This window comes from Arvicola amphibius, chromosome 1, assembly GCF_903992535.2.
Source record: "Arvicola amphibius chromosome 1, mArvAmp1.2, whole genome shotgun sequence".
Taxonomy (NCBI): Eukaryota; Metazoa; Chordata; class Mammalia; order Rodentia; family Cricetidae; genus Arvicola; species Arvicola amphibius.
This window is the reverse complement of record NC_052047.1, coordinates 15075387-15102161: the sequence shown is the minus strand read 5'-3', so window position 1 is coordinate 15102161 and position 26775 is coordinate 15075387. Positions and strand designations below refer to the sequence as shown.

Here is a 26775-nt window from a genome sequence, read left to right as displayed (position 1 = left end):
GGTTCCTTCTCCTTCATTATTTGTGTTTGGAATCTCCTGTGTTCGATTATATAATCCGTACACCTTCCTGAAGAAGAGGACTTAAAATGAGGTCACAGAAAGTAGATTTCTTTCATTGTATAACTAGATAAAAAAGGAATGCTTTTCTGGCCACTCAGTAGTCTCTGTACATGTAGGTTCCATGGGGGCTATTTGGATGACAGTGCTAACTAACTCATCCTTTGAGGTGAGTGAGAGAGCTGGTCTGCTATCATTCTCTCGTGTTATGTTGTAAAGACCATCATTACTATCTTTTCTAGTGTCTCTTCTTAAAACTAAAACCCAAGAAAGAGATTCACGTCAGACGGAAATATCCACCCCAGGCCTGTTTCCCACATAGACAGAGCTGGGATGGAGACACAAAACTTCTAAGCATCCACTGAAATTCTTACTGCTCCGGCCTTTTCTCTGCTTACATTGAGGCAATGTGAGCTTTATAGAAGATTATAATTTCGAAAGAATGAGAAAGACATGAAAATCTTATAATCATCACCCCCCCCACCATGCAAATTTTTTATTACCAGCAGTAAAAGCATACTTGGAATGAGCAATACATGTAGTTCAGTACTTAGCTTTTAAAATAAGTCGTGTTCCCATGCGAAGGCCCAAACCAAAATGCTCAAATGGGAGACAAAGAACACAGTAAGGGATAATAGGTTTGAACAGTTTAAACTCTTATGTAAAATTTGATGTTTTACATAACTTTAATGAATTGACAAAGTCTTCTGGGGAAATAGCTCCAGATGGCAAACAGACGCAAGGGATCTAGTCAAACAACTTTTTGGCAAGGATTGTCTGATTTTGTAATAGGGTGAGAACCAATGAGATGTGAGATGAGTCTGGTTAATGGTCTACCGTTATTGGTTAAAGAAGTATATTAGAGCGGCTTTCTCCCCATCAGACTCACCTTTCCTCTCAAGCCCACAAGCCTCTGGCACAATGAAGTGGGTAACCTTCCTCCTCCTTCTCTTTGTCTCCGGCTCTGCTTTTTCCAGGGGCGTGTTTCGCCGAGATGCACGTAAGAATCTTATGCCTTTCTTGTCCACTCTTTACCGAACTTTCCCAGCGATGGAAGCCCTGGAGCTTTAAAGCTTAGCTTTTCCTCCAGGTCTTCTCTCCAGGCTTTGATGCTATTTTGCACCTGAGAACCCTTGTGTGGTTATATTACTAATATACTTTAGACATCTTAGGTGACAACAATGAGGGGATTCTTTTAAAGCTTATTTTTAAATTTCTCTTAATTTTGAAGAAATGCTAGGCAGAGTGACTTAAGTTCTATCGAATACAGCTGAAGTCAGAATTTTTCCCAGTTGCAACGCCCGTTTACTGTACCATGTTATACTAAAAACTAGAAGTGTGTGTTGTAGTTTCTAATTGGAGCTTCCAATTGTATTTCCTTTTATTTCAGGTTGTCTTAGTAGACAGAGACATGACAAAAGCATCGAATCTTAGGTTTGATAGCACAGCTATAAACACTTAAATTTTAAAATAATATTTTGGTGAAAGGACAGTTCTTTTAAATGCAGAAGGAAGGAATCATTGACAGCTTCGGATACACACACACACACACACACACACACACACACACACACACATATATATAGCTATCAAAGGCCAGTGTCTTAAAGCAAAGGAATAGCTTAAGTTGGGGATAGAAGTATGAGAAGCAGCATTATAATTAGTTGTCTTCATCAATATCTCAATATGTTTTGTGGCTTTTCTCTCCCTGTTCCCACAGCCAAGAGTGAGATTGCTCATCGGTACAATGATTTGGGAGAAAAATATTTCAAAGGCCTGTAAGTTAAAATGTTGAAAGTCAATTCGATGTTTCTGGTAGCATTTCAAGTTCTAAAGTGACTTTTCCCACCTTAAGTGTGCCAATTGTAGGGTCACACTGTCTAATAGAAATGTCTCCACTGGAAAGACCTGTGCTGGGCAATATGGCAGCCAGAGGACACATGGTTATTGGATACTTGAAACATGGCAAGTCTAACCAAGGAGCACACATTCAAATGATATTTAGTTTTACTTAAATGTATCTAGCCTCTTGTGGCTAATGGCTGCTTTACTGGAGAGCGAGATTCTGGAGCTCACATCAAACTTATGAGAAATGGAATCTTATTTTTCTTTCTGGAAAGATCTAAGATGTAGCTGCTTGGGCAGCTAACTTGCTAATTATTCTTTACACAGGACAATCCCATGATCTCTTGAGCAGACTAATTTTTCTTTCTGTAGTACCAGGGCCTTACACTCATATGATGCAAGAGGTCTATAATTAAGTCACACCTCCAACCTCAAAATTTTTTTAATGTGGTGAAAAATGAGAAGTTAGCTTATTTTTAAAAGGTCAATAGTATCTTATATCTCCTATTACCAGAGGTATATGGATTAGAAAAGAAATAACTCCAAGGACTTGGGTAATGTCTGGCCTTGACCATGAAATGTACTTAGAACGTAGTTTGTTTGTTTGCCCCATGGTCGTAACTCTACTGACACACATAAGCATGGTACAAATCCATATTCTTTCTGCTTGGAGAGGCACATCTTCCTGGTTAGGCCACAGAGAAGAGCTGCCCGGAATAGGTTTTCTAGCTAGTTGTGAGAAAGACATACAGTGTGCACTTTCACAATTTGCTCTTCAGGGAAGTCAACTGCTCCATGCGAGAGCTTTATTTCTATGTCTGTTCTTCAGAGTCCTGATCACCTTCGCCCAGCATCTCCAGAAATGCCCGTATGAAGAACACATAAAATTAGTGAATGAAGTAACCGACTTTGCAAAGGCGTGTGTTGCCGATGAGTCTGCCGAAAACTGTGACAAGTCACTTGTAAGTGCATTCTGATTTTGAGGACCTCTTTTTCTCTTTTATATGATTCTGAGTGTTTCGAAGGTAAACAGATACTGTCTCCCACACCTAAGGCCCTGAGAACATTGTGGGAGAGGGGGCAGAAAGAATGGAAGAGCCCGAGGACTAGGGATTTTGCTCTGAGATTGTCTCCTAGTAATGTCAGAAGCTACACCCCAAAAAGTCTCACCAACATGACTGCCCAAATGTGAGCTTAACAATGACAATGACAATAGCTGTGCCAAAGTGGATGAAAGACCATGAAGTTAGATGACTTTTCTAACAAACATTAATGAGGAAAGGAAGAATTAGTTAACAAATGAAGTCCCTTGGGGTCATTGTTTGTAGAATAAAGAGGAGATCTACATTTTAATGTAGTAATTACTTATAGTAGATTGTGTTATTCCTCAATTCTAGAGGGAGTCTGCTAAAAACTTGGGCTTGTTCAAACGGAACACAGAACTTCCTGTTCCGTTCCTTCTATAGTCAAATGAGAAGCCGCGTGAACACATGGCTCGAGTATAATTCACACTCTCCTTCCAGAGCTAGTTTCCCTTGATTTTTTTCATCATCGTGACTTTTTCATCCAGCTTTTGGTGCCAGATAGAAGACATGTAGGGTAGCATCCCTTAAGGCTGCTACCTGTCTGCTCCTCTGCTTCATTCACTGTACACAGTACTGTGGCATTTGACTATTATGAAAATTATACAAAAATAGGCAAATCAAAGGAAAGTCAATGAAGGGATTTTTATCATTTTCCTTTTGCTTTATGGTTTTAACATATGATTTCTTTCATTAACAATTTTTTTACACTTACATTTATTTTAAGAGCTATATAAAAGCATAAAATTGTATATGTTTCAAGGAGTCATGCGATGCTTCAACATGGGGACACATCATCTTTATACCTACATACAGGTCCTTATTTTCCTAACCATGTTTTCTCTGTACATTCTATTCTTTGCACTGCTCTTTGGTTATGGAGAAAGTCAGGTGCTGGCAGGAATCTGACATCGTCTGTTTTCCCCCTTAGCACACTCTTTTTGGAGATAAGCTTTGTGCCATCCCAAATCTTGGCGACAACTATGCTGAGCTGGCTGAGTGCTGTGCCAAACAAGAGCCTGAAAGAAACCAATGCTTCCTGAAACACAAGGATGACAAACCCAACCTGCCCCCATTTGTGAGGCCAGAGGCTGAGGTCATGTGCACCTCCTTCCAGGAAAATCCTGCTTCATTTATGGGACAGTAAGTAACCAGAGACCTCTGCTTTAACTAAAAACCTGGGAAACAACTCTTCCAGGAACACCTATGCTAATGGTCATTCAAAGCCCAAATATCCAGCATGGAGCCTGGGAAGATTTTACCACGAGGTGATTTTTAAAAACCTAATATTTGACACCACAAAACTATTCACAATGACAATAAGAAGATCAAGGATATTTTGATCTTGAAGACATGTATGGCCTGTGTGAAAAATCTGAGATTGAGAAGTTGCAAAATATTCTGAAGTGGTATGTGTGTGTGTGTGTGGGGGGGTGTTCATGCCCTCGGGATGAATTTTGTTTTAGTCAGCAACATTACATCACCCAAATTTAACTATTTAGAAAAAAATGCACACGTGAATATTTGCACACAGATACACAAATTCAATCTCCCTTTCCTCACTTAAGAACAACAGAGATAGGCCTTCACTCATGGCCGTACTGAGTGAAATTGGCCCATAACAAATCTTTGGGTTTAGGTTGACTCATCATTTCTGCAGTTGTGTGCTGTGGGAAATGATTGCCTACTCTCTTTTTTTTCCCTACCTCAGCTATCTGCATGCAGTTGCCAGAAGACATCCTTATTTCTATGCCCCCGAGCTCCTTTACTATGCTGAGAAGCAAAGTGCCATCATGACGGAGTGCTGTGCTGAAGCCGACAAAGCCGCCTGCCTGGGACCAAAGGTAATCATCCCTGGGCAGACGCGGGCCGGAAGCACGGTGCATTCCCAGCCTCAGCTTTTGGCCATTTTAGGGCCAGATTTGGGACTTCTGAATCTCTGGATGAAACCTTTTTCTCTCTTAAGTGACCAATGGACTTTTGTTCTCATACCTTTTTTCCTTTAAGACCTAGTAGTGATGGTATGAGAGGGAGTTCTTGTGTTTACTTATCTTCCCATTCTTTATGGTGGCATCTTCTGTTGTATAATAGCATTTGTTAAATTGGACAGCCAGGGCTAGGGTTTTTAAATTTATTTTTATTGTTTTAGTCATTCTATGAGACACTTTCCTGGGGGCAGAATTTAAAGCAGAGAATTTTGCTGGGGCTAGAAGTTGGAATCCATTCCTTTCTTCCATAAATATTTACTATGTTAATCATTTGTTTTTCTTAGGCACTTACCCATTTTATGAAAGCTGATGCAGTAGGGAGTTAGATGAACTAGTTACAAAATTAAAGTTAATACAGATCTATATGTATATGCCCTGGGATATTATTAAAATTAAAAATTATTAAATTAAATTATTAAAATTTTAAATTATTTAAACTATTAAATTATTAAAATTAAAGTCAATACAGAATATATATATATGCCCTGGGATTCAGTACCTCTCTCTGGCATTGTCTATCTAGAAACCTCCACTATGACCTGATTGATTTTCTTTCCCTTAGGAATTAAAAGGGAATATTTGTGAATTTATGTGCAAATTTTTTAAAATTCTCATTTTGATGGAAGGTGTATCTCAGTAGTAGAGTTCTTGCCTGATTTAAACTCCCCACCCAAACAAATGATTTTGGCATAGGGCTGTCTGAACGTTTGAAGTTGTATGCATGTGTGTAGAAATTGTCTTTTCCAAATTTTTTCAACTAGATTTCTTTCTGTAGCTTGATGCTCTGAAGGAGAAAGCGCTGCTCTCATCTGTCCAGCAGAGACTGAAGTGCTCCAGCATGGAGAAATTTGGAGAAAGAGCTTTCAAAGCATGGTACATATTTTTTATACCACAGTTCGCATCTTTATAATGATAATTGTTCAGTCTACAAGACGGTGCATTTATAAGGTACTTTATGAAAGGTGATAGAGGTGAGATCAGAATAACAGTAATAATTCGACAATTTTGTCTCCGTTTTTTGTCTTAAATCGTCAAAGAATTTAGTTTTTTTGTCTAAAAGAAGAAAGGTATTTAAATTCCATTTGCTTTGCTCATAAAGACTGGGAATTTCATTTTAAAACCTTAAAGATATACAATGAAAGTCAGGGTAATTAATTTACTTATCTTATTTCCCCTCGGTCTGAAAGTGACTGTTTTCGTGTCCAGATAATTGAATTCAGCTGTCAGAACTTTCTGACAACGCCAATTCTGTTCCTAATCTCATGTGTTTGCTCCACCCTCTCTTTGCTTTTTGAAAATTATGTAGTTGAACCTGGGAACGTCCTTTAATATATAAGCTTGGTCTTCGAGCATCTCGCCTGCTCGTCAATAATGAATCAACACAATAGGAGAGAAAGTGGAGAAGGCAGACATTGTCCCTGTTTTCAGGACTCTGTCAGCAAGAATCATCCTCACCAAGTCATCCTTACCATGCAAATTCTTGAAGCCAATCAAGTCAATAAATATAGCAACTCCAGCATGAAACAACACACCATTACATGGGTGATGGTTGGTTCTTGCAAAGGAATCTATATCGAAACTATAGAACTGAAAATTGTTTTGAAAATAATGAAGATCTTGGCTTTTTACATCCTGACATGGAGCTTAGAGGTTCTCTGCTGGACCAGTTCCTTGGCAGAAGGATGCATGACAAAAGCTCTCTAATTCTCTAGACATCAGGGATTTTTTCCCCCTCCACAGACCTTTAGAATTCTGAAAGGTGTATCTTAAGACAAAAGAGGATGGACCTTCATTTCCAGATGAGAAAATGCTTTTGTACCATTACATAATTTAACCTCCCAGATCCTTTGATTTAGTATACTGTAACAGTATAAAAGTTAAAGCCTACTTGGGGTCACACTGCTCAGATGTCATCAAGCCAGATAAGGGCCCTTTGGGAATTCCCCTTTGATTTTAACTTTTTGAGGCATTAGCTTTCCTCAGACCGCACCCATTCTTTCAGTAGATGATTCTGCCCAAAGAAAACCTATTATGTCAGAACTAACATTACAAGGACTGGTGAATTTTTATAATTATCTTCATTTCAGTTAGTTTTGAACCTTGTTATAGATGATATCTTTTCACTGCTTTCTTACAAATATAATATGATAGTAATTCTTTGATGGGGAAATTTTCTTTTTAGGGCAGTAGCTCGTTTGAGCCAGAAATTCCCCAAGGCTGAGTTCGCAGAAATTACCAAACTGGCAACAGACCTCACCAAAGTCACAAAGGAGTGCTGCCATGGTGACCTGCTTGAATGCGCAGATGACAGGGTAAAGAGTCCTTGCATGCTAGAGTCAGTGGATGCACCTGGCTGCATCGGTGAACACAGATGGTGTCTGACCTGGGCTCTGGGCTCTGGGCTCTCCTTTACTCTACCAATTTCCTTACTTTGTGGCATTTTCCAGTAAAACAGGCAAACAAACCAAATCAACGCTCCCCCCCTCCCCAAAAAACCCCCAAACCAAACCAAAACAAAAACAGTTTTCTGAATTACTAAATGATCCGAAACTCCTTTGTTCAGCTGCACTCTGAGAACACTTAATTGGAAAGAGAGCAGTGACAAATGTCAGTTTATAAGATATTTTGGGGAGAGAAGTGGGCTGGAGATTGCACAGACTGGAGAGGCTTTTCAAGAAAGGATGCGTTTATTCCTCCATAGTCTTCCTCCTGATTTACTGTCTGTGTTAAATACATAAATATTCTCTGTGATCTCACATTCTCCAAAGTTGTGCCATTATCTTCTTCACTTTCCCCTTCGAAAGATTAAAACAATAACCCGATGCCAGAATTTTCTTCTGCTGTGATAACCCCTAGAAATCTTAAGTCAGATATTGCATGTACGCAAGCAGGGCCTATAACTGTGCCCATTGCTCAGTATTTAATTATGCCTCATATTTTAGTGAGTTCTTTAGTTTTAAAATGCCTACCCATAATTTGGAAGGAGTAAATCGCCCTCAATTTCATGGAAGAAAACGAACCTGAATCGTTATCTCAGTCACAGAAAAAGAACCTGAAATATCTCAGTCATAGAAACATGAAATTAGTAAGTAAATAACTTGTTCCTGACCAGTCAGTCTCTCTTGAATCTGACTGGAATGTTTTAGTCATGACGTCTTGAGTCCACAGGTCTGACGCAGTGCGTGGGTGAGAATGTGTGTACAGAAGCCATTTGGTTGTGTATGTTCCAGAGCATGAGAAGTGTGCTTTCCCCACACAACAGAGGTGTGAAGGGAAGACGTAGCAAAGACCATTTCTCTTAAACATTTGTCTTTCTTTCTCACAGGTGGAACTTGCCAAGTACATGTGTGAAAACCATGCAACTATCTCTAGCAAACTGCAGCCTTGCTGTGACAAACCCCTGCTGCAGAAAGCCCATTGTCTTGCTGAGGTGGAGCATGATGAGATGCCTGCGGATCTGACTCCACTAGCTGCTGACTTCGTTGAGGATAAGGAAGTGTGCAAGAACTATGCCGAAGCCAAAGACGTCTTCCTGGGCACGTGAGTAGATGCCTTTCCTTTCATAGCTTTGTTGTGTTTCGTTTTGTTTCTAAGACAGGGTCTCACTGAGTGGCTCTGACTGTCCTAAAACTCACTATGTAGACCAGGCTAACCTCTCACAGAGATCCACCTGCCTCTGCCTACAGAGTGCTGGGAATATGGTATGTGCCACCTCACCCAGTTCCTTTCATAGTTTTAACAGAGCTGCATGGCTTAGGAAGCCACACCAGGCTTTTCCTTTGGAGTAACCGTGACTTCTGTGGCACTCAGTAAATTTGTTCTCCTTTGCCATTCTCAGCCTTTAAAATTTACCTGAAAAGTAGTTTAGGTAATTTAAAATATTGTTATGAAATCATACATGCATATAGCATAATTTCAATGTTCCTTACTTCATAGGGATATTTCTAGAAATCTTTAGAAATATTTCCTGAATATATAAATTATATGTATCACTTAAGCATAAGTTTAAGCATATTTCTTAAATGTATAATGTATTCAAGCATATTATTTATTATTTTACTATCTACTTACCTATCTATAATTATCCATTTCTGTGATGACAGCATATACATATAAACTCAATATGACACTAGCTGTTTTTGTACTTGGTTGAAAAGACCAGAATGTCACAGTGTGGCAAGACAGAATCCAATTAATAACAGATGACTGTTTTAAAAAACAGCAACAATTAATTTTATCATTTTATTATTAGATTATGACCATATCCTATGCACTAAATAGTGCTTAATAACAGATTTCACTCATATGTAGAAGCAAAAGAAACTTTTAGTATTGTCTGTATTTACACATTTCTTGAGCTATTTTGGAGACATAGTTCAAAACAAAATAGATATACAGTAAAAATAACTATGAATCAAATATTTAATGTGTACCAGTCTCTGTGTGCTTTTATAGAGAGCGCTATGGATTTATCCCAACCCAGCCTGTGAGAGAGATGCTATCCTTCTTCCCATTTGACAATGGAGAAAGTTAATGTCCTGACAGTGTTGATATAGTCCCCATGCAGAACACTAAAATACACTGTAGTGGCAAAGTTGAACCTGGGAAGAGTTATCTCTGGACCCCAAGTTTTTGCTGCTTAGTTTCCTACATGGAGCTCATTCCAATGCAGAGTGCCTGGAATGTGACTCGCTACTGAAATTAGTTGTGTGAGTCTATTGCTTGCTCACATATCTAACTCAGTCTATGCTCCTCTTCACTAGGTTTTTGTATGAATATGCAAGAAGGCACCCCGACTACTCTGTTGCCTTGCTGCTGAGGCTTGCTAAGAAATACGAAGCCACCCTGGAAAAGTGCTGCGCTGAAGCTGACCCTCACGCCTGCTACGGCAAAGTGGTATGTTTCTGTAAGCCCAGAACACAGTGGCGCCTGGCAGCGCTTCCTATAAGGAGGGAGGAAGCGATGCGCTAACGGGAATGGACACGCAGGTCAATCCAGATGTTTTCTTGAGACGGGGGCAAGCCTGAGGTCTTGAAGTTCTCAATCGTGATAGGATAAACACTCTGGGTAAACGTAAGGAAACCTGGAATAATCACTCTAGAAAGAGAAGGTTTGAAGAAAGGAAGGAATCTTTACTCGCACAAAGTCCTTATTGTAGTTTTTCCTTTTCATGCTCTTAAGGATAAGAGAGTAAATTCAAATGCCAACTAGAAGAGATTTATTTAGTTTACATTTAAAGACCGTTAACCCAACCCCCCAAATTGTCAACTGTTAGCATTAATATCTCAAAGGAATTTGTATAGTTTATTTCTTTAAGATAGTTTCAAACATTTTGGAGAAGGCTTCGGAGTAGTTTTAGGAGAAGTTGTGCTGGCAGGTTTCTTGTGGAGGACTTCAGGCAGGGCTTCTGTAAGCAATACTGGTCTCTGAGCCATTTGGGGCCAGGAGAGAATCACAATTTACAAAGGAGTTACTGAATGCCAGGCAGCACTCTGTGACTTGAGTCTGCGAGTAGACTGTTTCATCTCAGAGACCTTGAGATCCTACTAGAGGGTTTGCCTAAAAATGATGGCCATGGTCTATTGAACATCTGCTGTGCACTAGTGCGATTTGAATTTCATTAATTCAGCTGGTTAACAGAAGAGTAGTAATTAAGTACACTTGATGTCACCATAGAGAGAACCAGTCTGGAATTTAGACATAGAAGAACAGTTGCAGGATGAGAAAATGACTCAGGTGACCTGGCTCAAGCACAGCCCTGAATTCCAGAGCCTGAAGATTCTTATTACCTTGTACCAAACGACCTTGCAAATAAAGAGAACAATTTAAATGTAGTATGACAGACATGACAGGGAAGATCTCCTAAAGCGTCTTTGGACTGAAGGAAGGGAGAACTGCAAATGACCTAGGTTGGGCTCTCAGGAAGGGCGCTACAAACAGAGTTCTTTTCTGTTGCAGTTTGATGAATTCCAGCCTCTCGTAGAAGAGCCTAAGAACTTAGTCAAAGCCAACTGTGAACTTTTTGAGAAGCTTGGAGAGTATGGATTCCAAAATGCGTGAGTAGTTATCTATCAGCTACTTTTTTCCTCGATTAATTTGTAATTCTTTAATATATATATATATATATATATATATATATATATCTTACCCAAAATATGACCTTAGTAATGAAAGCACGTTATTTATAATCCCTATCTATCAAAAATTCCGGAGAGGATGTAACTTACATCACAGGATGGAGAGGACTGGATCGCTGTGTAATATAAAACACCGGACTCTTGGGTGTTGTGAGAACTCATAGCAAATCTTGACACAGTGCTCTGGGAGTATCCTTCAAAGGTTAGGTGGAGATTGTGAGCAAACAACAGAATAATATTTGGTAGAACAAGAAGTGGCACACATTGGACAGCAGAAGTTCAAGACTGATAGAAATGCTGAACGCAAACATACTGCAAAAGACTCAGATAATACGTGGCTGTCACGTGAATGAGGGTTCACCTGGGGAAACGCTGGAATTTGGGAGTCATACCTGAACTTTGGTAGTTGGGACCTTGTATTCCTAGAAGATAGAGACTGAGCAGCCTGCTATAGTCATGTCTTAGTCCCACAGAGGTAAAGAGAAGACACTGAAGACTCACGTCTTTCCTTAAAGGCCATCTACACTTCTAGCTTCTTCTGACTCCAGAGTTCGGAGTTGACGTCTTTTCTTCACTTGAGGAGATTCCAGTCCTATGCTGACTTTTATTGCTTACGGTGCATTATTAAATACTAGACGTTAGAAGATGCCAGAGGATGTACCAGGCAGGCATTGTTTCCATTCATTTGATCCTTCACTGTCTCCATTAAACCAGCTGGCTTTCCACCGCTTAGCTGATCACACTGCTGATCTGTGGAAGATTGTGTTGGTTTTATTTCAAGCAGCACTGAGTCCAGCGATGCCATTAGATAAAGAAATATAGCTCACTTCCTTATGATTTTAGTGCAGATCTAAGACCAAGATCATGTGCTCAAGGGAGTTTTCATGACCACTGAGTTCTTTTCTCAGGACAAGGTCTTCCTCCAATACTATGATATCATCCTAGAAGAGAAAAAAATCGATTAGTGGGGAAAAAAAATCTTAGTCGATTTCGGGTCAATTTTCTCTTGTTGAAATATTTTACAGCAGGCCAGTTTCCTGCCTGGATGCAACCATATAAATTATTATTTTTTTAATAACAGGCTCCTAGTGCGTTACACTCAGAAAGCACCTCAGGTGTCGACTCCAACTCTCGTGGAAGCCGCAAGAAACCTAGGAAAAGTGGGCACCAAGTGCTGTGCGCTTCCTGAAGTGGACAGGCTGCCATGCGTGGAAGACTATGTGAGTCTTACAGAAGTTACACAATGTTAGCGGTGCTGGGGTTTTGTCTTTAGACACTGACAAGTCTAACTTTCAGGAGCAAGGGTGTACTAAAATGTGTGTATGTGTGTGTGTGTGTGTGTGTGTGTGTGTGGTAGCTGGGACGTGACCACCTTTATTTAAATAAAAGAGAGGCAATGTTTATAAATCTCTTATGTTTGGTTTCAAAGATAAATAAGTCGCTGTGCCAATCAAGGCCAAATTCATAGCTGTTAAATCAATATGGCAGTTCCTCCCGGGCACCGGAAAGTGGGTGTCTGTGGAATCCTAGTGACTGTTCTGCTCCTCTGCCTGCACTTCCATAGCTCTCTGCCATCCTGAACCGTGTGTGTGTGCTGCATGAGAAGACTCCAGTGAGTGAGCAGGTCACCAAGTGCTGTACTGGCTCTGTGGTGGAAAGGAGACCTTGCTTCTCTGCTCTGCCAGTTGATGAGACCTATGTGCCCAAAGAATTTAAAGCTGAATCCTTCACCTTCCATGCCGACATCTGCACACTTCCAGACAAGGAGAAGCAGCTAAAGAAGCAAACGTGAGCCGTAGTTTCTCATTGTGGGTGTCTGTAGTGTTGAGACTGAGAGCTGTCAACTGGACGGGTCTAGTTTGATGCAGTGTTTGTATTCCTGAGAGAGAAGTGGTTAGGTGTTGGCATTACTGGGTTGAAAAATGTCAAAGCTTTTTTCTATTGGAAAAAAGACTGTATTAAACATTTTCATATAGATTATCTTTAATACTGTGGATAAACACCACAGAAGAATAAAATTCTAGTCGAGGCACAGTCAATAATGCTAAATGGCTAACTGGCGAATTTGCATAGGTATAAAATTGGTGATAGAAATCATAGGAGAATTTATTTCAAGAGATGAATAATTAGCTGAAATTTTTCCATGATGAAGCCATACCAGATGCAGGACAAAGCCACAGGTGTGACTTCTGAGGGTAGGATAAGAAACAGCTGGAAACACACATAGGAGGGTAGCCTCCTCATTCTCTAGGGAAAGGTCCCAACAGTATGAGATGTACCAGGAGGTTGTCATCACCTGTGGGGACCTGTGATTGTGGTCTGGATCGGTTAACAAAACCCATTCCCCACAGAGCTCTTTTTCTCTGGTACTGTTTGTTCTATAAATATCAATGACAGAGACCCAGCTTGGCTTCTTTTCATTTTTATAGCATCCCCATTATTAATGAGTCAAATGGGGCAGACGTTAGAGAGAAAAATTCCATATATGAAGTACAAAGACAGAAGTCTTTCAGGAAATCTCCTGCAACTACATAAAAGACAGCGTGACTTGCGCCAATTATTCCAGTTGATTCTGGCACAATTACTACCCTCACACGCAGTCGAGACTATTAAGGTTCGCAATGGCCTGCTTGGTCCTCAAAGCCAAAGTCACTTGGCTCCAAGATTTGTAACTTTAAACTGTGACCTCGCCATCCTTGCTGTCTTGTGTTCCTGCGTGGGAGTAACCGTTCCCTTGCTGTTCTTCCTTTCTGTCCGAATGCAGCGCCCTTGCTGAGCTGGTGAAACACAAACCCAAGGCGACCGGTGAGCAGCTGAAGACCGTGATGGGCGAGTTCTCAGCTTTCTTAGAAAAGTGCTGCAAGGCTGACGACAAGGAGGCCTGCTTCTCCGAAGAGGTAACAGAGCGGTTTTGCATTTTGCTTTATTCAGTTTCCAGTCTTGTGCATTTGGTTGGGGCTTAGAAGCTCTCATGCTGAATAACGTGCTCAACCTAGATTGTGTTCGCTGCAGAACTGTAACACAAGCTGACTTACGTAGCTCTTAATTTTTATCTCCTACCACACTGTGGCGTATTGAATGCTTATCATGGCCATTCGGTTCCAAATTTATGACACTTGTGAATATAGTTAGAAACATTTGTAAAGCCCAGAATCATTAACTCATTTCAACCTTGGCCTGAAGTGTTACATTTCGAATCGACTTATTTCACACATGAGGGAAAAACATTTACAATTACATGTCTGAATCATTTCACATTTCCTCCTATGGCCCAACAACAGTTTACTTTATTCTTTTGGATACAACAGATGTCAGTGAGCTTTCTTTTAGGAATTCTAGCTGAACTGTACATAAATGGCACAAGGCTTGTGAATTTCCTGGTAACTGTGGCAGTGCAAATCTAAGTGTCTTGTTAATATGTTTCTAACATCTGTCATTTCTTTGTGCTCAGGGTCCAAAACTTGTTGCTACAAGCCAAGCTGCCTTAGCCTAAATACATCACAAGAATCTCAGGTAACTATCTTTGGGGTTTTGAAAACGGACCATAATCATCTTTTCTAAGATGGCCCAGATTTGTTGACCGTTTGCCGAGAGTTCCGTAGACTAGCACCAGCCACCACTCTGAGGCTCTCACGTGTGTTCGCCCATTTGGGTTTCATTTGCAGATAAGAAAATGAATACATGAAAGTTTAGATTGATACACTTTACCCAAGGGAGAGAAGGAGTAAAAATCCAGAATTCAAACAAGCTCCGAAGAGCTAATTATGGTTCTGCTCTGACTTAAATGATGCACTCCATGGAATCGCCCACTTTAACCCAGCCAAGGGCATCCTCAGAATAAAGCTGAAACCATATGAAAGGGCATTTCTGAGGAGTAAAAACAGTTGTGTATTATTGATTCTGCATATTTTGAGCCAATAATTCTGTAATTCATTTCACCAGTAGATACAATAGAGCTATCTAATGGGGTTCTTGTTTCATAAGAAATGATCTGCTTCCGAATCTCTTATGTGTCACATGCCAAACTTTGACAGAATTTATTTTAATATTTCAAAGTGGCTTCCTTTAAAAATATAGATAATTGAGCACAGCTATGTTGCTCCATTTTGTTTGTAATATTTTAGAAGAGAATTTTAAAGATATATCAACAATGGAATAAGACGGCATAGCTTATATTTATCTCCATATGAAAACATACACTTTCTGTGAATTCAAACAAAGGACCTACAGATATAGGGTTATTAGGTAAATTAGGTAATAAGTAGGTCTTGAGGAATGGTGAGACCTCTGACTTCAAAGCTTGAGGCCTCTGAGGGGACCAGTGATAATGAGAATGGTCACAACACGCATCAGTGTTCCAGAGTGAGGGAGTTCAGCTAAGTCCAGGTCATGCTTAGGCTGTCTGCACTGGTGAAAATTGCAAAAAGAGTCTAAGAAATTCAACATTTCTAAAAATATATTTGGAAAATATACTTCATTTTACAAAGATGGCTTAAGTTTCTTTTTTTCCCCCAGTCTACCCTGAGAAGAAGAGAGACCTGAAGACTCATCTTTTGTGTTGGTGTAAAATCAACACCCTAAGGAACACAAATTTCTTTAAACATTTAACTTCTTTTCTCTGTACTGCAATTAATAAAAAATGAAAAGAATCTCCTCTGTGGTCTGCGACTGTATTTTCCAAAGGCATGCTCCCCCTGACAGCTTCATCGGCTTTGGAAATAATGGGCACCCTTCCCCCTGACAGCTTCATAGGTATTGGGAAATACACAGGCATGCCTCCCCAGTAGTCTTGTAGGCTCTGGAAAGGACTCAGTTTTCTCCCTTTCTTCCCTTTAGCAGAGATGCTAGATCCTATGGGCAACACGATGCCAACAAATGTCAACACTCTCCCGAGTTATGGGCAGTGAGCATAAAAATGAATTTCAGCATTATAAGAGTTCCGAATGAGACTACGAGCTTATGAACCATGGCTTTCCCTTGTCAGTGGGTCTCTCAGACTGAGCTGGGGACAGAGGCGATAGGAATGACTTTAAAGGTGGCTAGTTGAACTAACAAAGTTATCTGAGAAAATTTTACTACAGCTCAGGATGATAGGATAAAGATTCGAGAAGCAATATTGGAAGAGAGGACTGGGTGATCTTGAGGGCTGCTGAAGCACCCGGGACTGGTGCTGCACAGAACAGCTTGAAATTTGCAGGCAAATGGATGGAGCTAGAAAACATCATTTTGAATGAGGTAACCTAGATCCAGAAAGACAATTATCACATGGACTCACTCCTAAGTTGTTTTTTAAACACAAAGCAAAGAAAACCAGCCCACAAATCACAATCCCAGAGAACCTAGACAACAATGAGGACCCTAAGAGAGACATACATGGATCTAATCTACATGGGAAGTAGGAAAAGACAAGATCTGAGTAAATTGGGAGCATGGGGGCCATGGGAGAGGGCTGAAGAGGAGGGGAGAGGAAGGGAGGGGAGCAGAGAAAAATGTAAAGGTCAATAAAATCAATAAAAAAGAGCTGGATGGTGAAAGACTGAAAGAGTCATGTAAAAATCTAAAAGTTACATTCCATGCTGGATTCTTTTCTCTGTTCCAGGAAGTGATTGCTCATATATACTTTGGCCTATGAATTTTTAAGACTTATCCAAGCATTGCCTATGAATTTGCATATATATTCATTTATAGCCATATGAAAATTTTATTATTACAGACTTGGTTTCAAATTGTGCATATTCTTCTTCAAGTGGCTCTTAATATTCCTTTATAGTTTCATTTTAAGCATGATTCTTGAAAAGATGATGACACCACATTTAAAGGAAGGTCCTTTTCAATCCTCTTATATTCTGTAATGAGGAGCGGCGGGCTGCATTCCCGCCGCCCTGCTCCCGGCCTCCTGGCTCCCCCATAGCTAGCTTAAAACCCGAAATAACAACACACAAATTTTATTCTTTTAAACACTGCCTGACCCATTAGTTTCAGCCTTCTACTAGCTAATTCTCACATCTCTTGCTTTAACCCATATCTAATAATCTGTGTAACACCACAAGTGGTGTCTTACCAGGAAAGATTCAGCATGTCTGTCCTGGTGGTTGGCTTCATGGCGACTGTCCCAGAGAGGAGAGGCGGGGCAATTGTCTGAGCCATCTACCTCACTTCCTTTTTCCTGTTCTGTCTATTCCACCTATCTAAATCTTGCCCTATCAAAAAGCCAAGGCAGTTTGTTTATTAGCCAATGAGAATCCTCCATCAATATTCCACACTCTCCTCTCCTTCAACCTGATGGAAATATCAGAGGTAGGAGAAAGACTGGAAGGACAGAATGAAAACTGGGACCTGGCCTGATGGAAACCAGGAAGGATAGTCAGACAATTTTGAGTAAGGAGTTGCTCTTCAACTGGGCAAATAAGGGGTGAGGTTTAGATGCACTATCCAGAAGGCACTGGTTACCTTCAAGATAACCAATCACTCCTAGATACCAAAGGGAAACTTAAAACTTTGAGAGAAGTATGCCCCCAAATGCACTATTTCCTGAACCTCCACATCTCCAGCTTCCCTTAGAGTCAACATCTGAAACTAACGCGTCCAGGTCAGTCTGGTTTTGCCAGCCTTTGGGGAATAATTCCCATCTGTTTGTCATGTAGCTGTTTGTCACTGCATTCTGCTTCATGATTCAGAAGTCTAGGCTACCAGAATATTGCAGGCTTACTGGTGTGTGTGTGTGTGTGTGTGTGTGCTTGCATGCACATGTGTTAAAGTTGGTCTCATAACACACTGGAGACATGATATGATGTCAACATCATTTAATTCTGAAATGTTAATTTGATGACATTTCTTTAAAGGTGGTGTTTACCAAGTATCTTCACTGTGAAGTTATTACTTTTCCCTTTGCACAGTCTTTTTAGGGAAGCAAACAGTCATACATCTTACCCACAAAATGAGGCATGAAAGGTATCAAGTTTCTGGAGGGGTGAAGATGGACGCTATAAAATAACCCCCACTAGCTCAGAACTGAGCATAATAAAGGGTTATTTATTTAGGGGTAGACTCACAGATCACAGTCCTCTGCAAAAATGGGGAACAGGAACCGAATCTAGAAGCTGGGACAGAGAACAAGCACATGCTTTGTGTCAGCATTTTTTGTATAAGAGGCCACACCCAAGTGGGCTGGTATCTTAAAGACCACTGGCTGAAGGAGCTCCCACAGCAGGAGGGGAGACATCTATATGTTTTATTAGAATTCTTCGGGAGAAAGGTTTGCTTCACAGTTATTCAATTATTTATAACAAAATGAATGCAATATTCATTCTGGATTTGGGGCAATAATTCAGTTATATATTTTGTTACTCAAATTATTACAGCTTTGGACATTCGGGCTCCTTTCAGCTTGGCTATTGTATCCCTTCCAGGTGTCTGCATCCTTCATTTCTATGTATCTTCCACTTCCTGACATTGCAAGATGCTGCAGATTAATCTGTGTTTTCTATTCCTCACTCCTCGAGCAGCCATTTTCAGGAGACCTGGTTCATGTCAGTGGAGAATGGTATTAGAAAGGTCTGAGTACTGACTATGCTCCTCATTAGTGAGCACTTACTGTTTCTACTACTTTGTAAAGAATGGAGCTAAGAAATATTAAGTATGTGGACAAATGTATATGGATGAACACACCCAGTCGTCTATTATCTATCTATCTATCTATCTATCTATCTATCTATCTATCTATCTATCATCTATCTATCTATCCACCTATCATCTATGTGCATATGCATTCCACTTGATAACTCTTCTTCAGAACCACAGGTCTCATTCCAACTTTCATTTTGCTGATCCACACACAATTCTTCTCTTTTTTTTCACGATTCTTCTCTTGATAGTGAGTTGTCTCCCACTATCTGTCATTGATTTACACATTTGTTCAGTCCCAAGATACATGTTCAGAAATGTTAGGATTATTGACACATCCTCTCCATGAGAACTATTAACAACTAGAGTACAGTGTTTACATGCAATTTCTTTTGTCTTTTAACCTATAGTTTTTAGTTAAAACTTTTTTTCCAAAGTTATTTAGGCCAATTCAATTTTTTTCCTCTACAGTTTTCAGTGACTTTATGAGTTGCTTTGTGTAGAGTCACATATCCACTGGGTACAAGATAGATTTAGGCTCTGTCTTGACTGATTTTTTTGGCTTACACTGCTCAGATAGGTCCACTATGTCTCTTTCCCTCGTTTCAGTTGAGAAGCTTCTCTTGGTATAAAACGGTGGCAGAGATGGAGGCAAATATCTGCCCAGTTCGCTCTCTGCATTCATTCCAATCTCTCCACAAACCATTTCAATTGTCCCCCAGTCATCAGGAGTGGCGTGGCTATTTCTTCCCAGAGCTTTGGAGACGATTGCTCTGTCATTCTCTTGGGCCTTTTTTTCCTTGGCCCTGTCTTGTTTACATCAGGGGTTTACGTTTTGTTTCCTCATGTTAGTATCCACCCTTGCAGGAATCTAATCGCTTCTCTCACCTAACAGTAGGCCTTGTAGCTTCTTCCTTTTAGTGTCTGTAAGATAGAGGTGTAGTGACCGATGACATTGAACACAGTGGAGAAGTGCAGTGACTGTGGATGAAGACTTTAGAGGTAAACACGAAGAGACAGTGTATTGCTAGAGGTTTCTGTTAAAGAAATCTGAATAGAAGAGATTTGCACTATGGTTTTCATCAAAGACACGTAACAATAACATCTAATGCAGCTAACAGAAAACAGAATTTATAGTGACATAATCAGTGGTGTAGAATAAATAACGATGTTATGGACATAAATTAAAAACATAATAAAAAAGAATATAGTGGCAGGATGATTTATTTATGTCAATATAGACTCCTCAGAGTCATTAAATCATCAGGCATAACATTACTAGATTTATCATGAGGCTGAAGATACAATAATTGGACAAGAATATGATGTATTTGACACTAAAGAAGACAGTACAGTCGTGTGTTATTTATTGATTCTGGAATCAAGGACAGAGTGTGTGGAATGGTGGTCTCACAAGATTAAAACGACATTGAAAAATTCCTTTCACCTGGCAATATAGTGACAAGCATAGTTAATCTTTTGTATGGTTGTGCTACCTTTGCCTCAGTTTATCTGATCCAGAATTATCTCAATTCCATTTGTGTTGTGAACAACTGATGAGCAAATAGAGGAATACTTGCATGACACTAAAAAGAGAATTAGTATTTTGAACTGTCTGGAGAAAGGAAGAATTCTTTTTTGACTAATGAAAGAATTACCATAATATGACATTTGGTGGTTGATGGGTAGGTGGGGTAGTAAATGTTTTGTTCATCTATTTCATTTATGAAAACCTTGTTGAATTTCTTCAACCCTAGACTGTAAACTTTAGAGTGGCCAATCCTTTAAAATATCATATGCAGCAGATTATCACTTTTCCATAATTGCTTTATGTCTTTACTCAGATTACTTCTGTTTTCCTAAATATACTGGACTGATTCCTCAACAATTTGGTCTTAAGAATCTGAAGAAAGGAGCAGAATTAAGGAACAGTTTCACAAGGTTTGTATTGCTTGGGTGTCATAAGTAATAGAGATGAGTCCTTACTATTTGACGGAGAAGAAATTCTCATTCATTCCAACTAGAGCAGTTGAATTTGTGATCAGGAGGGACACAGCTGAGAATCAGGAATCTCAAACTTGCTAATGAATGAAGCAACACAAGACAAAGCTGTGGGATAAGGTTAGGCCATGTCTTTGAAAAACTGCAAAATAAAGCTCAGAGTTTGGCCCCAACAGCTGTCAAGAAGGACACTTTCCCAAGTTAAGATGCTTCAGCACTGTGGGGATTATGGTCTCTTCTTACGACGTCCTCACACACAGAATGAGCAACTGCTCACATGTCTCTTGTTATGAGGGCACTGTTGGGGAATTTCTTTTCTAATCCCCTGTACCAGGAAGCTGCCACTCAGCTTTGCTATTTGCTACAGTTTGAAAGTATGTGTAATTTCTAAATTCTTATGCGGAGACCTAATATCCAAGGTGATAGTGTTTTTAAGGAACTTCGAAAATTATTAAACCACAGGGAGGCCGGGCGGTGGTGGCGCATGCCTTTAATCCCAGCACTCGGGAGGCAGAGGCAGGCGGATCTCTGAGTTCGAGGCCAGCCTGGTCTACAAGAGCTAGTTCCAGGACAGGCTCTAGAAACTACAGGGAAACCCTGTCTCAAAAAAACCAAAAAAATAAAAAATAAAAAAATAAACCACAGGGACTCTGTTCTTATGGATAGATTGGTGTTTTTGTTTTGTTGTGCTTTGAGAATTGGTTTCACTATGTGGCTTAGGTTGGCCTCAAGCATGTGGCAATTCTCCTGTCTCAGCCTACTGATTTCTGGGACGACAGGCTGTCACAGCCAGCTTCTTAGCATCCTCATAAAAGAGGTTAAGGAATGTTCCCAGTCCTATTTGCGTTTCCATCTTTTCTGCCATTTATTGTGTTTGAGGAATGGATCTTCACCAGACACTGAGTCTACAGGGACCATGTGATCTTTAACTTCCAAGCCTCCAGATTAGAAAAACACATTTCTACCATTTACAATTTTCCCTACCCAAGTTGTATCATGAGAAAAGGAAGATACCAGGAAAAGGAGTATCCAGCAATGGCTAGAACAAGGCCAAACATTGTTTTGATAGTTCCTACACCCTGTCATGGCTATAGCAGCTGGGAAAGGTGTGCTCCATTCAAAAAATGTACCTAGAAAGGAATGTTTATGTATAAGCCATTGTTCCAGACAGGATGTTTCCCCCAAGTGGTTTATAGTTTGACTGTGTGGACCAACTTTCTACTTTTGAAGGCTGATACCCAGCCCTTCCATAGCAACCAATCCAAAGAATGTACTGCTGGCACAATGTACATTTCTGTGAAACTGATTTTCAGTGTCAGTGGCCCTCCACTGACATTGCTGTATCTCTGCTTGACCTATATTGATGTCTGAGTTCACCTTTATTGACCTTGACATATTTCTGTCCTTTTAAGTTTGACAGGTAGCTCGGTTACTCAATCTGTCTCTGAACTCTTTTACTTTGTTCCTGTGTGGAGGAAGAAAAAAATATTTTCTCCTCTAAGCAGAAAAGATCCAAAGATAAAATGCCTTTGATGAAGAAAAGCAGTCTTTTTCCCATTTTGATTTTCTTTTGAGCCAAACAGGTTAACAGAAAGTATGAATGGCGAAGCCTTCTCCTTGAGAGCGGGGTCTGGATCAGCTCAAACTAAACAAAAGAGGGAGACTTGACTAAAACCAATTAAGGGAACAGATATGTGACAGCTAGTGCTGGATAGAAGGGCCAAGGATGAAGCCATCAGAATACACAGGACACACTTGTTATGGGCAGTTTGATGGTGTTCACACGTCATCAAACAGCAAAAAGGTCTTTCCATGTGATCTTCTAGTTCCTTGCTAGAATCCTATGTTAGGGGGTTCCTAAAAAAGTATGGGGAGGTCCTCATAAATGGGTTCTAGAAGCATGTATAGCATAAATAAAGATAATTTAACAGCATTAGGGAACAGGGAAGAAGATGTCAAGGCATAGTTTGAGCTACCCTCTTAATGTCTGAGTTCTCAGAAATATGGAGACTCTAATGGCCATGAGTCTGCTTTCTGCCCAGACAACATGAGTAGGGGTAAGTGGAACTAAATCTTCAAAATAAAGGGGGCCATAGTGACCTGGAATACTACTTATAGATGGAGTATGTCTGCTTTGCGGGATTCATTTTAAAGTCTGGAGATAACAACCATTGGCTTCCGCTCAAGGTGCAGTCTGGCGTCCCCTTCTCACATATTCCTGTGCCTGTGGAGACCTAGCATTACATAAAATAATACACGAAAATTCCAATATGCTCTGTTCCCAGGACAGGAGGGGTGCGCTGCTTATTTGTGTTAAAGAGAACGTGAAGACGAAGAGGGCATAAATCCTGACCATAATTCGATTCAGTGACATTTGATTTCTAGTTTTAAAGTTTATGCTCTGTTTCAGATGTTGTGCTAAGCACCATGGTAAACTCAAGAAGTTAACTATAGGAAGAGCTGGATAGCTCACAAAAGACTGGGATTTAAGGTTATGTATGAAGTTCCATGAGAAAACAATCTAAGAATATTAAAGAGGGACCTTCTTTAGTAAATTAGCATATATGACTATAAATCACAGAGCATGATATGATCTATACCTTGAAGGGTGGTGGTACATTATTATGAGCATCGATGGGTAATAAAACACTAGAAGTGTAAGAACACACACACACAAATACAAAAGGCAAAAAAAGATCCAAAAATAGTCATTTTCTGCCAACTCACATGTGTGGCCTAACTGTATATTCTAACACAAATGACCAGTCCTAAAAGTGATAATATTTATCCTTATCTTTTCAGAAATGTTTGTGGCTGTGCAGCATTCAGGATACATCATTTACCTACACGTGAAACTAAATTTAAGGGGAAGTATTGTTCTGTGACATAAACGACAAAATCCAGAATCATTCATAATTGAATTATTTGCTGAATTCTGTTGGGCTAATAATTGGCACATCCAAGATTAGAATCTTTTTGATGGCAAAGTTCAGTTTGTCAGGCCATATTGCACCTAGGAAGATTTAAGGATTTATGGCAAAGTCAACAGAACAAGAATGCGAGCAACAGAAATGTGTTTGTCAGGAACTCTGTACTTAGGACTAAACTTTGAGCAATGACACGCCAGGGTTAGCACTGTTTGCGGTCAGCATACAAACTGGGGTTCAAAGCTCCTCTTTATCTTTCCTTGCAGCAGTTGCTGTCTGTCTCCGGTTTTGCTTTCCTCGGCAGTTTCTCATCCGCTGCTATGGTCGCCCTCTGGGAGCTGGAGCTATCCCGATATCCTTCCCCCGCGGGGCTGGAGCTATCCCGATATCCTTCCCCCGCGTGCAGTCCTGGGGAGAGGAAGCAATATGCCAATGCCCACTGCCAATTTCTTCAAACTGAAAAACCGGTGCTGTTCCTACTATACTCCTGAGTCCTGAGAGTGAAAAGTAAATCTCTCTCTCTCTCTCTCTCTCTCTCTCTCTCTCTCTCTCTCTCTCTCTCTCTCTCTCTCTCTCTCTCTCTCTCTCTCTCTCTCTCTCTCCTGCCTCCTTCATATTCCCATCAGCAATAATACTCTCACCCAGGAGTCTTATTGGGCCACACTGCAGGAGTTTCTTAGCTGGTCTTGTCTCCTTTGACAACAGCGGAGACATTTTCAAAACACAAAGATGATTTCTGTCAGCTTCCCTTTGTAGTCCTCCCATTGTCTTAGGATGAAGTGTAAACATGATAAGGTCCCTGAGATATGGCTTCTGCCAGCCTTACAAAAATAATTTCCCCTATTAGGTTGGTGAAATGGCTCAGAGGGCAAAGGCACTTTGTCCAGCGACCTGAGTTCAATCCCGGGGTACCACATAAGAGCGGGAGAAGAGAAGAGAGTCTAAAAAGTTATCTTCCGACTGCCACATGCGTGTGCCAATGTCATACATATGCCTTCTTTCTCTTTTTGCCTCTGTAGCACACACACACACACACATACACACACACACACATACAAACACACACTTACACAATAATAAAGTTTAAAAAATTTAAACTCACCTCTGCAGGGTGAGTTTCATCATTTTCTTTCCTCTGTGTTATGGGGGAATTGAACTCAGAGTCTCACACAAGCTAAGTGAACACTCTATCACTCTGCTACAATCCTGCTGAGTTGTCATTCCTGAACTCTGTGTTTCATAGCACTGCCTTTCTTCCCATTCCTTAAACACCTCTCCACTACATGGGCCTTTCTTTTCTTTTACATTCCCAGAGGTAAGCCTTTTTATGAGCCTACTTACCTCATTTTTCTAAGGTTTCTCTGAAATGTTACTGCCTCCAAAAATACTTTGCTTGACCTATACAAAGATGCCAGGAGCTCCTTCTGTGAACATATCACTACACCCATCATTTATCCCAGTAGTGTTGGTGTAGTCAACTGTCCACATACATGTCACAGCATCTGTCATATGACCTGGTAGTGTGGATGCACTCGTCTGTCTGTCTACATACATGTCACAGCATCCATCATACAACCCGGTAGCGTGTGTGCAGTCACCTGTCCACCTACACCTGACTGTTATTGCTGACTCTTCCCATCAGAGAGCTGAGTCTTGTATGTAGACTTCACATTTTTATTCACTGGATAAATAAACCCCCATCTATAGAGTTCTACTCCATGCCAGGGCGCATTCTGAGCTATTAATTCTTGATAGTTTGTTTAACACTAATTTATTAAGAAGGTACTAGTTTTACCATAATTTTATTGATGAATATGTTGAAAATAAAGCCTGTGTTGAGTTGCTTGCCGAATGTCACCTGACTGACAGTAGCTACAGTCAAGGCTGGACCCTTCCTTATACCAAAGTCCAGTTGGTCAGGCCATGTTGGTTTTGCGTGGTTCCATGGACTTAGGAAGAAGAGCAGGGGACAAGCATCTGGGGCGAGCTCAGCACTTGTGACTAAGCTTTGAGTAAAGGCACACAGAGGCTTCCGCTTGTTTGCTTTGGTGTTAGAAACCTCACACAAAGTCAGGAAGTAGATAAGTGAGGGGCAAAATTCAAACCCGGTCGCCAAATCCACGAGTTTAACTGTGACCCTGTGTCGCCATTCTGGTCACATGCTTTGGAACTGCAGAGTTTCACGCCACAAGGCAGAGTGCATAGATGGATTAAAGGACGATGTGAATCCAGCAGGCCCTGGGCTGATCTGGGCCGTTCCTCCTGGTTTAGGTGTAGGAGCATGCCAATGACTTTGGTAGCCAATATAACATGCCTCTGCCTTGATGTGTACATATTTTCTGCAGTTGTTTGCATATTTATGTGCATCCTCATATATAGCATGACTTATAAAAACCCAGATACAGATATTGGGGTTCAACCTGAAGACAAGAAATCAAAGCAGTCAGCCACTGACTCTTAAACCTCCCAGCTCTTCAGAACATCCTGTCTCACAGAAGAGACCATCAGATATGCTAGGCCTGTAGGCCAAGGATAGGTGACCCATGCAAATGCAGCATGATTAATAAAAGCCCAGATACAGATATTGGGCTTCAACCTGAAGACAAGAGAAGCACTGGCTTTTACCTTCACTTCAGTCCTAAAATGGCAATCCTGCCTCTAGGATTCATAGTCTTAAATATCATATTTACCAGATCTTATTACACATGATCTGTCTAGCCGTTTTGAAAAGATGATGAAACTGGGTGAGTGGCCTTGCGGATCATATACATACTAGTCTAAAACTTGTAATAGGATGTGTTAAGGTTGGAAGATCTCAGAGTGGTCAGGAGTGCTGGAGCACACCTGTAATCCAGGACCTTGGAAGCTGAGGTAGGAAAACCACAAACTCAAAGCCAGTTTTCCACAAACAAATCATTCAAATAGTTGACCAGCCAAGCGACCAAACTAAGGAAAACATCTCAAATCATATAAATCCTGGAAGTTATCAAACAGAAACTCTTATTCTACTTTAAGCCCTTGTTATTGGCTAAACACCTTCATTATCCATTCAGAAAGGGTTGCATTCTGCTTTGACACCACGCTCAGGAACACAGGTTTATCTGAGTTAGGGCAA

At 40.4% G+C, this 26775-nt stretch overlaps 1 protein-coding gene and 1 long non-coding RNA gene across 4 annotated transcripts; both read left to right on the top strand.

The window, feature by feature from the left end:
* Positions 1-897: 897 nt before the first annotated feature.
* Alb (albumin) lies at positions 898-15758 on the top strand. Its single transcript, XM_038317763.2, has 15 exons — positions 898-1057; positions 1778-1835; positions 2732-2864; positions 3916-4127; positions 4696-4828; positions 5748-5845; positions 7155-7284; positions 8298-8512; positions 9736-9868; positions 10931-11028; positions 12191-12329; positions 12674-12897; positions 13874-14006; positions 14561-14622; positions 15625-15758. Exons 1-14 carry the CDS (start codon positions 979-981, stop codon positions 14600-14602), a joined length of 1827 nt encoding a protein of 608 aa, XP_038173691.1. The 5' UTR covers positions 898-978; the 3' UTR covers positions 14603-14622; positions 15625-15758.
* Positions 15759-17497: 1739 nt separating this feature from the next.
* LOC119805977 lies at positions 17498-26752 on the top strand. Of its 3 annotated transcripts, none has more exons than XR_005284050.1 (3): positions 17498-17698; positions 20577-20673; positions 23927-26752. It is a non-coding gene; the product is annotated as an uncharacterized LOC119805977 (long non-coding RNA). The 3 variants fall into 3 exon arrangements; XR_005284048.1 differs by having other exon boundaries at positions 23536-26752; XR_005284049.1 differs by lacking the exon at positions 17498-17698 and adding an exon at positions 18014-18364 and having other exon boundaries at positions 23536-26752.
* The last annotated feature ends 23 nt before the right edge of the window (positions 26753-26775 follow it).

Coding starts and splice junctions, on each gene's coding strand:
- Alb (XM_038317763.2), top strand. CDS start 979: ATGAAGTGGGTAACCTTCCTCCTCCTTCTCTTTGTCTCCGGCTCTGCT. Junction 9,869..10,930: donor ACGCCTGCTACGGCAAAGTG/GTATGTTTCTGT, acceptor TTTCTGTTGCAG/TTTGATGAATTCCAGCCTCT. Junction 11,029..12,190: donor GAGTATGGATTCCAAAATGC/GTGAGTAGTTAT, acceptor TTTTAATAACAG/GCTCCTAGTGCGTTACACTC.